Source organism: Ctenopharyngodon idella, chromosome 7, assembly GCF_019924925.1.
Source record: "Ctenopharyngodon idella isolate HZGC_01 chromosome 7, HZGC01, whole genome shotgun sequence".
Taxonomy (NCBI): domain Eukaryota; kingdom Metazoa; phylum Chordata; class Actinopteri; order Cypriniformes; family Xenocyprididae; genus Ctenopharyngodon; species Ctenopharyngodon idella.
Window position 1 is genome coordinate 50,030,330 of NC_067226.1, and position 15,713 is coordinate 50,046,042.

Genomic DNA, 15,713 nt, shown 5'->3' on the forward strand with positions numbered 1-15,713 from the left:
AGACAGATGGCAATCAGTTAAGAGACAAAAAGTTACAATAGCACTTTTGGTCTGGGGAAAAAAAAAGTATTCCTTATTCATCTCTTCTTGGCTTTTCAAAGCTTTTTTTTTAAAAAATTGTTTTAATAATTGTATATTTTTTTCTTCTCATCTGGTCATCAGTATGTCAGCAATGAAGAATGATAAAATCTCAGTCTTGTTTGGTTGAGAACAACTTAAATCTTTGGAATGCTGCTTAACAATTGCACCTGTCATTGAATGATGGTCTTCCTCCTTTCCTAGAATTGCTTGTCCTTGTGATAATGACACATCACATGACTCGTAACAGAGGTAATAAAACACTGAATTTGAGTAACGCATCACTGCACTTTACCATGGGACTTACAGCTCAACCTGTGTTTTAGGTATCATTCAACTCCATCATCATTACTTGAAGTGATTAGACGAATTGGGTAAGTTTGATTTTCTTTCTTATCTTTACTGATGGCACTTTTCACATTTTTAGACCTGTAACTAGAGCATTTTATTGAAATAAGAACATTTCCCCAGAAGATAAAAATCAATTGTTTATTTTTAAATAAAAACAATCAAAATGTTGCTTATTAGCTTGCATATTGGCTGTTTATTAGTACTTATAAAGCACATATTATTGCCTTATTCTGCATAACCATATTCTGCATCTCAAAATACTACCCCATACCTAAACTTAAACGCTACAACTACCTTACTAACTATTAATAAACAGTAAATTAAGAGTTTATTGAGGCAAGTCGTAGTTAATATTGAATATGTGTTCCCCATACCAAAGTGTTACCAAATGTTATGTTTATATATGAGGAATTGCCTTATTAAATATGAATTAATTTGCATACACATCCAGAACATAAGTCTGAACATTGGATAAAGTCAGGTTTAAAAATCTTGTTCCATTGTGTGTTCCAGGTAAAGGTTTTTACAGAGGGGATTTTGAACAGACAGAAAAAAAGAAAAAAGAAAAATCACCATGTTTTTAGGATATATATATAAATCTTATATAAATCAGCTGAATCATTTATGAACAACCACCTCAGTAAAAACCTTCAGAATATAGATAGGAATAAAATTGTAAAGTTTGGTGTATGTAAGTGTTACTGAAGTGGAGGAAAAAAAAAATCATTTTGAGCCTTTAAATTAAATAAATCTACAGGTGCAAATAGATAGTGTAATAAGATAAACACTTAAATGTGTATTTCAGATGTTTTCTTTCCAGTCTGAAAGAAGACATGTTATGGAAGCACAATAAATTGCTCAAAAAAAAAAAAAAAAAAATCTCAAAAATGAAAAACAATGATTTTGCCTGTAGTGTATTGTCTTATGTTGAAATCCAAACTCGGCATGTAAATGAAACTGCACTTGACTCAACCAAGACGGCTACAAATTCTACGCTGTAAAAAATTAGATTTTAATGGTTAAAGACTGTAAAAATGCTACGGTGAAAAACAGTTATTTGGTTTACAGAAAGTTTCCTACTATATACGGTGAATAACTGAAATAGATCTGTAATGTAACTTAATGTAATTTTATAGTAAAATGCTGTTAAATTTACAGTTTTTTTTAACTGAAAAAAATAAGTCATTGTATAATTTACAATGAAGAAATGTAATTTGACACTCCCACAATTCCCTGCGTGACACTTCACATTTAATGTATTTTCGTTGAAATAACTCAATTAGATTTAACTTTAAACTTTAACTTTAGATTTTTCTAATCAGTTATGTACATTAGGGTTTTATGTTACATCGAATGTTGTTAAATTAATGTGTATTGCATTTTTAAAATGTCATGTGTGTTACCATGATGGTGTTCAGTGTTTGTGTGAATTACACTTTCTATATATTAGAATTGTTCTTCTCAGCTTGTGAAAAAGCTGCTTGTGATGAACTTTGATTCATCATGTGACTCACATCACCACTGCGTTTGGTGGTTGTCAGTGTATTACAAAGGTACAAAGTAGATATTAGTACTTCAATAGGTTGGTAAATTAACATTATATCAGTTAATGAAATAAATAGTTTTACAGATTTAAATAGTTAAATCTGTAAAACCTAAAATGTTGCTACCGTATTTTTTACTGTAAATTTCTGGCAACCACAGCTGCTGTTTTTTGTAAATTTTACGGGGATTTTTTTTTTTTTTTTTTTACAGTGCTTCAAGCAAGCAGACCCAGACGCACAAATTTTAAGTGCAAACTGAGCACAAAACAATTTCCATTATTTAGAAACCCCTAAACATCCAAATCCAGCCCAATCCCAGCATGAAATTTGACTGTTTGTGGGATCCTGTTAAACTCAAGACAGCTAGCAGACTTCTACTGTAAAGTACCTAGGACACACTAAGATAAAACTGCAGTATGGATAAATGGGCTAAAAAGGATTCTCAAACCTTTTCATAAAGTCTCCTCAAGCACTGGACTTTTTTTTTTTTGCAGGATATTTCCCTGATTTAACACACCTCATTCAACTAATCAGCTAATTAGTCAAGAGTTCCATGACCTGAACTGGGAGTATCAGACGGGAGATTCCAAGAGAGATTGAGAAATTATGAACAATACAATTATATATATATAAATATATATATATATATATATATATATATATTTTTTTTTTTTTTTTTTGATATACCTTAATTTATCTCTCATATGTTGTGTTTTAGTGTGATCAATTCTGACAGCTATCAAGATGTGGAGAACAGCATGGATGACCACAATTTTTATGTTAACAGGTAAGTTTGTCTTTTTATGTTTATATTGAGAGTGTCATATTGTTCATTACACTGTTTTTACTTATTCAGTTCTGTTTATGCAATATATGCACTTGATCTAACATTTGGTCTTTTTTTAATAGTACATACTGTAATCAGAGCCCAAACAACAATGACTGATGTTACAGAAGACACAGACTCAACAGATGACATTACAAATGATTCTATGACAAACACAACTGATGAATTTCCCACAGAAATATCTACAGAATCAATTACAAGTAGCACAGACGAATCTATAACCGGTTTAACAGGTAAGTTCGCTTCACTACTCACAATTGTTTCAACTTCCCAGAAAAGAATTTACTAAAAAAAATATTCACATTGTTTACAGATGAATCAACCAATGATGACATGACGAAAATGACAACAATGGAAGAATTTTCAACATCTTTGTTGGATGACCCTACCATCGATCTTACAGATCAGTCAACTAACATACCAAAATTTACAACAGAATTTACTGACAAATCACCAACAGATTTCACAGATGCATCAGACACAGATATTACAGGTGAATCAACAACAGATTTTACAACAGATTCATCAGAGGAAAATTTAACAGAAGAAACTGTATGGTCAACTGTTGGATTTACTGATCAAACATTAAATACAGATGAGACACTGGAACCGATAACAGTATTCATGTCAGACATATCTACACATGCCACTGAAATACCAACAGCATTTACAACAGATTCATCAGAGGAAGATTCAACAGAGGAAACTGAACCATTAACTACTGGATTTACTGATCAAACAATAAATACTGATGAGACACTGGAACCGATAACGGCATTTACGTCAGACGTATCTACAAGTATCACTGAAATATCAACAGTATTTACAACAGATTCATCAAAAGAAGATTCAACAGAGGAAACTGAACCATCAACTCTTGGATTTACTGATCAAACAATAAATACTGATGAAACACTGGAACCGATAACAGCATTCACGTCAGACGTATCTACACATGGCACTGAAATATTAACACCATTTACAGATTATTCATCAGAGGAAACTGAACCATCAACTACTGGATTTACTGATCAAACAATAAATACTGATGAGACACTGGAACCGATAACAGCATTCACATCAGACGTATCTACACATGGCACTGAAATATTAACAGCATTAACAGATGATTCATCAGAGGAAGATTCAACAGAGAAAACTGAACTGTCAACTACTGGATTTACTGATCAAACAATAAATACTGATGAGACACTGGAACCGATAACAGCATTCACGTCAGACATATCTACAAGTGTCACTGAAATACCAGCAGCATTTACAACAGATTCATCAGAGGAAGATTCAACAGAGGAAACTGAACTACCAACAACAGGAATTACTGATCAATCAACTGCAACCACAAAACCACAATCAACCACAAGAATTACAGCTGGATCCACCTTAGAAGAAACAACTATAGACTTCACTGAAGAAATAACTACTGATGAGACACTTGAACCAATAACAGCATTCACTTCAGACATACCTACAAATATCACAGAGATATCAACACCATTTACAACAGATTCATCAGAGGAAGATTCAACAGAGGAAACTGAACTATCAACAACAGGAGTTACTGATCAATCAACTGCAACCACAAAACCACAATCAACCACAAGAATTACAGCTGGATCCACCTTAGAAGAAACAACTATAGACTTCACTGATGAAATAACTACTGATGAGACACTTGAACCGATAACAGAATTCACTTCAGACATACCTACAAGTATCACAGAGATATCAACACAATTTACAACAGATTCATCAAAGGAAGATTCAACAGAGGAAACTGAACTACCAACAACAGGAGTTACTGATCAATCAACTGCAACCACAAAACCACAATCAACCACAAGAATTACAGCTGGATCCACCTTAGAAGAAACAACTATAGACTTCACTGAAGAAATAACTACTGATGAGACTCTTGAACCGATAACAGAATTCACTTCAGACATACCTACAAATATCACAGAGATATCAACACCATTTACAACAGATTCATCAGAGGAAGATTCAACAGAGGAAACTGAACTACCAACAACAGGAGTTACTGATCAATCAACTGCAACCACAAAACCACAATCAACCACAAGAATTACAGCTGGATCCACCTTAGAAGAAACAACTATAGACTTCACTGATGAAATAACTACTGATGAGACACTTGAACCAATAACAGAATTCACTTCAGACATACCTACAAATATCACAGAGATATCAACACCATTTACAACAGATTCATCAAAGGAAGATTCAACAGAGGAAACTGAACTACCAACAACAGGAGTTACTGATCAATCAACTGCAACCACAAAACCACAATCAACTACAAGAATTACAGCTGGATCCACCTTAGAAGAAACAACTATAGACTTCACTGAAGAAATAACTACTGATGAGACTCTTGAACCGATAACAGAATTCACTTCAGACATACCTACAAATATCACAGAGATATCAACACCATTTACAACAGATTCATCAGAGGAAGATTCAACAGAGGAAACTGAACTATCAACAACAGGAGTTACTGATCAATCAACTGCAACCACAAAACCACAATCAACCACAAGAATTACAGCTGGATCCACCTTAGAAGAAACAACTATAGACTTCACTGATGAAATAACTACTGATGAGACACTTGAACCAATAACAGAATTCACTTCAGACATACCTACAAATATCACAGAGATATCAACACCATTTACAACAGATTCATCAGAGGAAGATTCAACAGAGGAAACTGAACTATCAACAACAGGAGTTACTGATCAATCAACTGCAACCACAAAACCACAATCAACCACAAGAATTACAGCTGGATCCACCTTAGAAGAAACAACTATAGACTTCACTGATGAAATAACTACTGATGAGACACTTGAACCAATAACAGAATTCACTTCAGACATACCTACAAATATCACAGAGATATCAACACCATTTACAACAGATTCATCAGAGGAAGATTCAACAGAGGAAACTGAACTACCAACAACAGGAGTTACTGATCAATCAACTGCAACCACAAAACCACAATCAACTACAAGAATTACAGGCTGGATCCACCTTAGAAGAAACAACTATAGACTTCACTGAAGAAATAACTACTGATGAGACTCTTGAACCGATAACAGAATTCACTTCAGACATACCTACAAATATCACAGAGATATCAACACCATTTACAACAGATTCATCAGAGGAAGATTCAACAGAGGAAACTGAACTACCAACAACAGGAGTTACTGATCAATCAACTGCAACCACAAAACCACAATCAACCACAAGAATTACAGCTGGATCCACCTTAGAAGAAACAACTATAGACTTCACTGAAGAAATAACTACTGATGAGACTCTTGAACCGATAACAGAATTCACTTCAGACATACCTACAAATATCACAGAGATATCAACACCATTTACAACAGATTCATCAAAGGAAGATTCAACAGAGGAAACTGAACTACCAACAACAGGAGTTACTGATCAATCAACTGCAACCACAAAACCACAATCAACTACAAGAATTACAGGTGGATCCACCTTAGAAGAAACAACTATAGACTTCACTGAAGAAATAACTACTGATGAGACTCTTGAACCGATAACAGAATTCACTTCAGACATACCTACAAATATCACAGAGATATCAACACCATTTACAACAGATTCATCAAAGGAAGATTCAACAGAGGAAACTGAACTACCAACAACAGGAGTTACTGATCAATCAACTGCAACCACAAAACCACAATCAACTACAAGAATTACAGGTGGATCCACCTTAGAAGAAACAACTATAGACTTCACTGAAGAAATAACTACTGATGAGACTCTTGAACCGATAACAGAATTCACTTCAGACATACCTACAAATATCACAGAGATATCAACACCATTTACAACAGATTCATCAAAGGAAGATTCAACAGAGGAAACTGAACTACCAACAACAGGAGTTACTGATCAATCAACTGCAACCACAAAACCACAATCAACCACAAGAATTACAGCTGGATCCACCTTAGAAGAAACAACTATAGACTTCACTGATGAAATAACTACTGATGAGACACTTGAACCTATAACAGCATTCACTTCAGACATACCTACAAGCTTCACCAAAATATCAACACCATTTACAACAGATTCATCAGAGGAAGATTCAACAGAGGAAACTGAACCATCAACTACTGGATTTACTGATCAAACATTAAATACTGATGAGACACTGGAACCGATAACAGCATCCACATCAGACATATCTACAAGCTTCACCAAAATACCAACAGCATTTACGACAGATTCATCAGAAGAAGATTCAACAGAGGGAACTGTACCACCAACAATTGGAGTTACAGATCAATCAAATGCAACTTCAACACTACAATCAACTACAAGAATTATAGCTGGATCCACTCTAGAAGAAACAACTGTAGACTTGACTGGTGGATCAACTACTGATGAGGCACTGGAATTGACAACAGCATTCACACCAGACATATCTACACATGTCACAGAAATATTAACACCATTTACAACTGATTCATTTGTGGAACATTCAACAGAGGAAACTGAACAAACTACAAGAGTTACAGATCAATCAACTACAACCTCAACACCACAATCAACCACAAGAATTACAGCTGGATCCACCTTAGAAGAAACAACTATTAACTTAACTGATGAAATAACTACTGATGAGACACTGGAACTGACAACAGCATTCACATCAGACATATCTACAAGTGTCATGGAAATATTAACGGCAGTTACAACAGAGGAACATTCAGAGGAAACTGAACTATCAACTACAAGAGTTACCGATCAGTCAACTACAACCTCAACATCACAATTAACCACAGGAATTATAGCTGGATCAACATTAAAAGAAACAACTGTTCAGTTTACTGACAGAATAACTACTGATGAGGCACTGGAACTGACAACAGCATTTACAACAGAGGAACATTTAGAGGAAACTGAACTATCAACTACAAGAGTTACCGATCAGTCAACTACAACCTCAACATCACAATTAACCACAGGAATTATAGCTGGATCAACATTAAAAGAAACAACTGTTCAGTTTACTGACAAAATAACTACTGATGAGGCAATGGAACTGACAGCAGCATTCACATCAGACATATCTACAAGTGTAACTGATATATCAACGGCACTTACAACAAAAGAACATTCAGAGGAAAATGAACTATCAACTACAAGAGTTACTGATCAATCAACTACAACCTCAACACCACAATCAACCATAGGAATTACTATTGGATCCACCATAAAAGAAACAGCTACAGACACTGCCTTATCAACTACTGAAAATGCACTGGAATCCACAACACCATTCACATCAAGAATATCTAAAAGTGTGACTGAAGAATCAACAATATCATTTACATCAGAATTGTCTTCAAGTGTTACTGAAAAATCAACACCATTTACAACTGAGGAAGCTTCAACTGCAGAGACTGAAATGCCAACTACAGGAATTACTATTCAATCGACTACACTCATGACACCAGACTCAACCACAGGAGCCAAATCATTCACTAAGATTCCTGATTTATCAACTACCACAGAAATAATTTCAACAGAATTTACAATTACAGGAATTACTGATCAGTCAGTTTCATCTATCACAACAGAAATTAAATCCACATCAGCAGAATCAACCACTCATGTCATGGCTGAGTCCACAGCTACATCAACCAAGGCTACTACAGTCAAATCAACCATATCAATGACAGAACAGCTAACAACCACATTCACATCAGAGTCCTCTACAGGAATTAGCGGAGGAAAAGAAACCACAGTGATCACAACACAACCTGAGGTAACCACATCCAGGACTACAGCAAATACAGAAGAATCAATGACATCAGTGGACACTACATTGGCTACCATTGAGAGCTCATCTACCAGTGCAACTACTGTCTCGCATGAAAGTCCCATCTTTTGTAAGTTAAACAAACCCATATTCATGTGTTTTGTGTGATACATGACAATGCATAATGTTTGCTATGGTCATTGAAATTTTTCCAGTTGAAAAATTAGTTTGCAAATTATTTATTTGGCATCCTACTGTAAAGAATGGACTGGTAGGTAGGAAAGGTAGGAAAGCCAGTAAATGATGTCAGTCCTCCATTAACATCATGATATTTTTCCTTTGGTTTTCATTCTTTAAATATAACCTGCTTCTTTGTGTTTCATTCAGATCACTTGGTTTTAAAAGTTGTGTATTTTCTCTGATTGAGACTAATATCCTTTTATTCATTCTTTGAAAACAGCACCACAATCTACAACACAACCACTAACAACTGTAGTGGAACTCACTACAACTGCAGCAAAGCCTACACCACTTACAACTACGATCCATGTCAGCTTTACAAGTGATGAACCGTTTAATACTGAACTGGAGATCCCAACTTCAACTATGTTTACAGAACGAGAACAAAAAGTCAAACATGAAGTATGCTGTGTAGAAAACTATTCAATACTTTTTAAGGTGTTCTTTAGTACAGACAAACAAAGCACAAAGTAGTGAAAGAACTGCAAAAAAATGTTAAACTAAAATTTGGACATAATTGATACAGTACATACAACAACAAATTCATCATTATCATAACTCTCTATATGCTGATCCCCCCCCCCCCATCCCCCCCCCCCTTATATTTTAAAGTTTATAACTTAATGTTTTACCTGCCTTTGCTACTTCCCTACAGTTTGAGCCAATCTTAAAAAAAGCATTTATCCACTTCCTCGGATTGACAGTTATTCGGTTCCGGTGGGTATTTCTTCATTTCTTGGTTTGTGTCATCTCTGGAATACCTAGTCATCTCTATGCAAATATCTGTGCTTGTTTAATAAATGGTGCTTTTGATCACTGCACATGCCATACTTTTATACTACTACAAGAAAAATACATAAAACAAGCAACATAACCTATTTTCTCAAACGCTATGTATCTAATTACATTAATCTAAGGCTAATTTTGAAACTTGCACATTATTTGACACAACCTTTAACCAAAACTTTTGCTCTCTTTTTATGTAGTTCTGGATCAGTCATCACAGACATGAATTTGAAATTCATGATAGACAATGTCCCTGAGGATAATAATATCACACAAGTTATCATGAATGCAAACACTACATTTAATATAACCAATGTAGAGGGTAAATAAATCATTTGATATAACCAAAATTTGTAAATTATCATTGAATTGAATTTAATGGAGACTATAATTGAGACTAATATCATTTCTCATTTGTTTTTTTCAACTATAATTCAATCCACAATTCACAACCAATTATTTACTTTACAATAAACAACATCAGTCAAGCAGACAGATGATGCTACAACTTCAACTAAACCTTCTATAACAACCATTACACCCACTACAACCAAACCAGCAACAACCCAGACTACAGTTACAACAACACCCCAAGATTCAAACAGCACCCAGACTACCACCCTCACAGCAACTATATTACAACCTGTAACAACTGCAATCCAGTCATTAATGACTTCACAACAAACTGAAATCCAACCTACAACTGAGACTCTGTCAACAATGGCATCACACCTTGCAACAGCTACATCCCAGCCTACGTTCTCAACATCTGCCCAGCCTACAGATACCGTCCAGACCATAACTATTTTACAACCAACACAAACTGAAATCCAACCTATAACCGAGGCCCAGTCAACAATGACTACATCACAACTAGCAACAGCTACAACCCAGCCTCCATTCTCAACAACTGCCCAGACTACAAATACAGACCAGTCTGTATCTAGTTCACAACCTACACAAACTAATATTCAATCAACAATTACTAAATCACAACTCACAGCAGATACATCCCAACCTACGTTTTCAACAACTGCCCAGACCATGAATACTTTGCAAACTACACAAAGTACAATCCAATCTATAACTAATACCCAATCAGCAATTACATCACAGCTTGCAACAGCTACAACCCAGCCTACAACCTCAACAACTGCCACAACACAGCCTAAAACTTCAATCCAGCTGACAAAATTAACCCAACCTCAGAGTACAACTCAATCTACCATTATATCTACAACCAAATCTACAACTGCAATCCAGACCACAACTACAACCCAACCAATATCCATTACAGTCCAGTCAACAATGACATCAAACCCTGTGACAGCTACAAGTAAACAACCAAATACAATTACAACCCAGCAGACAACATTAGCCCCTTTAAAACCTACGGTTACTGCTCAACAAACAACACATTTATTCCAACCTACCAGTACAATTCAAGCTACATTTAAATCTACAGGCAAATCTACAACTACAAGCCAACCTATAACTCCTACAATCCAACCCACAATTACATCTCAGTCTCCAGCTGAAACAACCCAGCTTATATCTGCTACAACCCAAACTACAATAAATGCTTCATCTTTATCCCCTGTTCCAACTTTGGACCAGTCTATGAGTACACCTACAGCACAGCCTATAGCTACATCCCTACCTAGAACTACTACAATCCAACCTACAATATTAACCTTTACCTCACCTAATACAACTGCAACTCAGCCTACACTTCAAACTACAACACAGACTATAGCTTCTTCCCAGCCAACATTAACTATGTCACCACCCACAACTACAAACCAGGCAACCCAGTCTTCATCTTCAACTATAACCCCATCTAAAACACCAACCCAACTCACCATAGCTACAATGCAGCCAACAGTAAATACATTGAAACCTACAACTAGATCACAGATTGTAACTACACCTACAACCCGACATATAACAACTGCAGCCCACTCTATGTCTTCAAGTACTACCTCACCTAATGCACCAAACCAACTCACCAACAATCAAACAACACCAACAACAGCCACAAACACAACACCACCACCACCACCACCACCAACAACAACAACCACAACACCAATACCACCAAGCACAACACCAACAACCACAACGTCCACACCACCAACACCAACCACAACGACAACAACAGCCACAACAAGAGCAGCCTCAACACCAACAAAAACCACAACACTACCATCAACAACAACAACAACCACAACAACAACCACAACACCAACAACAACATCCACAACAAGAGCAGCCCCAACACCAACAAAAACCACAACACTATCAACAACCACCACAACAACAACTAAAACACCAACAACAACAGCCACAACAACAACAACCACAACAACAACCACAACACTAAAACCAACAACAACCACAACAACAACACCAACAACAACAACCACCACCACAGCAGCAATTCCAACACGCCCTCCACCAGTTGTAACCATAGAGATGGTCATTTTAGTAGCATTCAGTGAAGATCTACAAAACACGGCAAGCGTGGCATTTAAGAACCTAGCAGAACAAGTTGAAACTGAGGTGAGTTTTAAACAACAAAAACTTTCTTTGGGTGTAGTAGCAAGTGCAAAAAGATTCTATTTTTGCTCTTTTTACATTGTGGTTTGTTTGGTTTTCAACTTTAAATAAAATTAAACCAAGTATCTCACTTGGCTGAAATCTTTTGGTGACTATTCTAAACTTCCCTTTTCACACCAGTTCTTGTCCAGGGGAAAATGCAACATGCTCAATACACATTTCATTAATATATACATTATATATATATATATATATATATATATATATATATATATATATATATATATATACATACATACACAGTGCCCTCCATAAGTATTGGGACAGTAAAGACAAAATTGCTCTGTTAACTGTGGTGTCAAGACATCTATAAATATGATTAAATGATTAATATGAGGCAGAAGAACAGAATGTCACATTTTATTATTGGCTGTTTCAACACAAAATGTTTTACCAACTAAGAAGTACAGCACTTTTAGAGTTTCATCCTTCTGCCTAAAGTGAGCATAAGTACTGGGACGGTTTAACTTAAAGTAAATGTAAATGTGTAAAAGATAATATTTAATTGTTAATCCCAATTGGCCAATTCTACAGATTTAAATCCTACTTAACATGCATTTCACCAGATGAAGAGGAGACTAAGGGCAGAAACTCCCCAAAACAAGCAACCATTGAAAATGGCTATATTAAAGGCCTGGGAAAGCATTTCAAAGTGTGAAAACAAGAGTCTGGTGATGTCTATGGGTCACAGACTCGCTCCTGTGATTGCTTGCAAGGGATTTACAACTAAATATTAGCTTTTACACTTTTACATTTACTTTAAGTTAAACCGTCCCAATACTTATGCTCACATTAGGCAGAGAGAAGAAACTCTAAAAGTGCTATACTTCTTAGTTGGTAAAACATTTTGTGTTCAAACAGTCAATAATAAAATGTGACATTTTGTACTTCTGCCTCATATTATTCTTTGAATCATATTTATAGATGTCTTGACACCACAGGTAACAGCAATTTTGTCTTTACTGTTCCAATACTTACGAAGGGCACTGTATGTGTGTATATATTTATATATATTATAACACAATATTTAATAACATTGCCAAAACTTACTCTTCCACAGTGTTACAAAGTATATAAACTGAAGTATGGACCTCTTTTCATCAAGGTTATTGTGATTGCTTTCAGGTGGGTTTCTATACAGTTTACTGAATATATAAAAGACAAAATATATAAAAGACAAAATCCTCATGTCTTCTACACTGGCACATGTAAACTGTATGTGCTTCCTTTCAGAGCTGTTGCTAAAACCCGGGCAGAACAAAATGTACAGGCAGAGCTTCAATTAGTGTTTGACCAAACCTCCACTGAACCCATTCCTAGCAACGCTGAAATTGTGCAGACTCTAAAAGAAGCAGCAACAACTCCGAACTCAAACTTCAACCTTAATGTTGATGTGACCTCTATTACGGTTACCAGTAAGTTACTAGTAAATTATGGTTGACCTGAAATTTGAGCTCTTCAATGTTAACATCTCTTGAAAGATCCACCTGATACACTGTTTTCTTCATTTTAAACCTTTTTAGAATCACTGCAGATAATACCATTGACAATCCTGACTGATGGAACCTTTGTGGCTGCTCTTTTAAATAAAAGTTCAATTGATTTTCAGAACAGGGCAACAATGATAAAAACAGGGGTAAGTGTGAAGTGTCTATTTAAGAATTTTGGGTATGCTATGACAAAAGAAAATCAATTTTGTTGAAACGACTCTTGTTTTGCAGCTTGAACCTTTCTTCTTTGCTGATTACAGTACGTCATTCAGCATCTTAACTGTAACAAACTTCAGGTAAGCATGTATGCGTATGCTGGTGTATTCTTGGATAAAACTTTTGCCATATACTCAGTTAATGAATTTTAATTCAAAACTCTCTCCAGTGATGCCAGGGTAAAAACAAAGAGTATGCCCACGATCCGAAACTCTATGGATCTTACATTTGCAGCGAACACCCCTCTACCCAATAGCACCCAGATAGTGAACACTATAGTTCGAGCAGCCAACAGCTCGTTACCCTTCCAGATCTTCACGTCTGAAATTGTGATAAATGGTACAGGTAAGTGATGCACTTTAATTTTTGTCATTACAGGAAAATACTGTTTACTCAGATTAGTGTTTTTACTTTGATTGATACAGTTATGTAAATATAGATGTGTTTTAGATAAATTCCACATTGACAGTGAATGATAAATATTAAATAAATGTTCTGTTCTGCTCTGCTTTCTTTGTAAACACAGCATTTTCATCATGTGAAGTCAGCAGCAAGATCAGTGTGTTGACCGCTTTAGTTCTAGTTGCTGTGTCACTTCTGGTTCCATGGTTTGATTGACCATAATCCCAATATAACTGATTCAGACAGGTCTGAATTTTGTGTGGGAAGGACTGGTACATATATGTAAACTAGACCTTGAAATGAAAATACACTGAATTTCAGCTCTGTATATACCTAGAGAACAGGCTGAACCATGCCTAGTCTTAAAAGTACTTTCTGTCATTTGTTATTTATTCTGAAAAAAGAAAACTCCATTAACAATTATACTGTCATGACTTTCATTTTATGATTAATGTAATCTGCAAATCAAAGGGCTTTTCTCTAAATTCATCAACGTATTGCTTGTTCGCATTGGATGCGGAAGTGGTTAAAACTTTATGAACTACCAAGTATTTTGAATATTGAATACCATTGTAATATATATATATATATATATATATATATATATATATATATATATATATATATATATTGTATGTAACTATCTCTGTTATATTTTAAAAAAGCAGATAAACTCTGATAAAACTATTGGAATTCATTACAGTTGTTAATTTATTTATTCATCAATAAAAATGATCAGTACAATTAGTAACCAAATCTCAGAAACCAAATGTTTTCAGTCTTTCCCTTCTCTATTTCATTTTTTTTGTTATTTCAGCTGTTATATCTATCATTAGATTTATCAGGTCCCTCTTCCCACATCCCTGTTTCTCCAGTTTCTGCTTAGTTCTTTGATTCACTCTCTTTTGGGCAAATGTAAAAAAAAAAAAAAACTTCAGCAAGCAAAACTGTCAAACGGACAGATTTTCATAAATCCAATTCAGTCCTGCAGTGTTTATAAATGTACCTCAAACTCTGCAATTGCATATCAGGTCACCTTTATTTATTTAGCGCTTTTTACAACGCAGATTATGTCAAAGCAGCTTTACAGTGATATTTACAGGTCATAAGTCCGATTGGGATCGCAACAGTCAAAATATTTAATCCAGTTCCATCTAGTTGAAGATCGTATTCATCACGATGGTATGGGACGGTTTGTTGGGAATCTGTGCCACTGGCTGTCGTGTCGATGAGGCCTTCACAGGGGATGATCTAGTTGACACAATCTCTGCTGACAC

General features: G+C 35.3%; 2 protein-coding genes across 2 annotated transcripts; both read left to right on the forward strand.

Moving 5' to 3' along the window:
* The first annotated feature begins 485 nt into the window (after nucleotides 1-485).
* On the forward strand, nucleotides 486-5,931 carry LOC127515673 (dentin sialophosphoprotein-like). Its single transcript, XM_051899558.1, has 3 exons — nucleotides 486-2,760; nucleotides 2,883-3,053; nucleotides 3,134-5,931. Exons 1-3 carry the CDS (start codon nucleotides 2,718-2,720, stop codon nucleotides 5,929-5,931), a joined length of 3,012 nt encoding a protein of 1,003 aa, XP_051755518.1. The 5' UTR covers nucleotides 486-2,717.
* A 210-nt stretch (nucleotides 5,932-6,141) lies between these two features.
* Nucleotides 6,142-14,844, forward strand: LOC127515188 (mucin-3A-like). The gene is made up of 11 exons (XM_051898563.1): nucleotides 6,142-8,813; nucleotides 9,144-9,325; nucleotides 9,579-9,640; nucleotides 9,910-10,031; nucleotides 10,194-12,271; nucleotides 13,389-13,453; nucleotides 13,562-13,743; nucleotides 13,852-13,964; nucleotides 14,050-14,114; nucleotides 14,204-14,379; nucleotides 14,561-14,844. The coding sequence occupies exons 1-11, from the start codon at nucleotides 7,592-7,594 to the stop codon at nucleotides 14,650-14,652; spliced, it is 4,359 nt and encodes a 1,452-aa protein (XP_051754523.1). The 5' UTR covers nucleotides 6,142-7,591; the 3' UTR covers nucleotides 14,653-14,844.
* Nucleotides 14,845-15,713: the final 869 nt, after the last annotated feature.

What these genes read in the sequence shown, in the direction of transcription:
- LOC127515673 (XM_051899558.1), top strand. Translation starts at nt 2,718, where the DNA reads ATGTGGAGAACAGCATGGATGACCACAATTTTTATGTTAACAG. An exon ending in CACAATTTTTATGTTAACAG is followed by an intron (nt 2,761 to 2,882) that starts GTAAGTTTGTCT and finishes TTTTTTTAATAG; the next exon opens with TACATACTGTAATCAGAGCC. An exon ending in ATCTATAACCGGTTTAACAG is followed by an intron (nt 3,054 to 3,133) that starts GTAAGTTCGCTT and finishes CATTGTTTACAG; the next exon opens with ATGAATCAACCAATGATGAC.
- LOC127515188 (XM_051898563.1), top strand. Translation starts at nt 7,592, where the DNA reads ATGGAAATATTAACGGCAGTTACAACAGAGGAACATTCAGAGGAAACT. An exon ending in TTGACAGTTATTCGGTTCCG is followed by an intron (nt 9,641 to 9,909) that starts GTGGGTATTTCT and finishes CTTTTTATGTAG; the next exon opens with TTCTGGATCAGTCATCACAG. An exon ending in AATTGTGATAAATGGTACAG is followed by an intron (nt 14,380 to 14,560) that starts GTAAGTGATGCA and finishes TTGTAAACACAG; the next exon opens with CATTTTCATCATGTGAAGTC.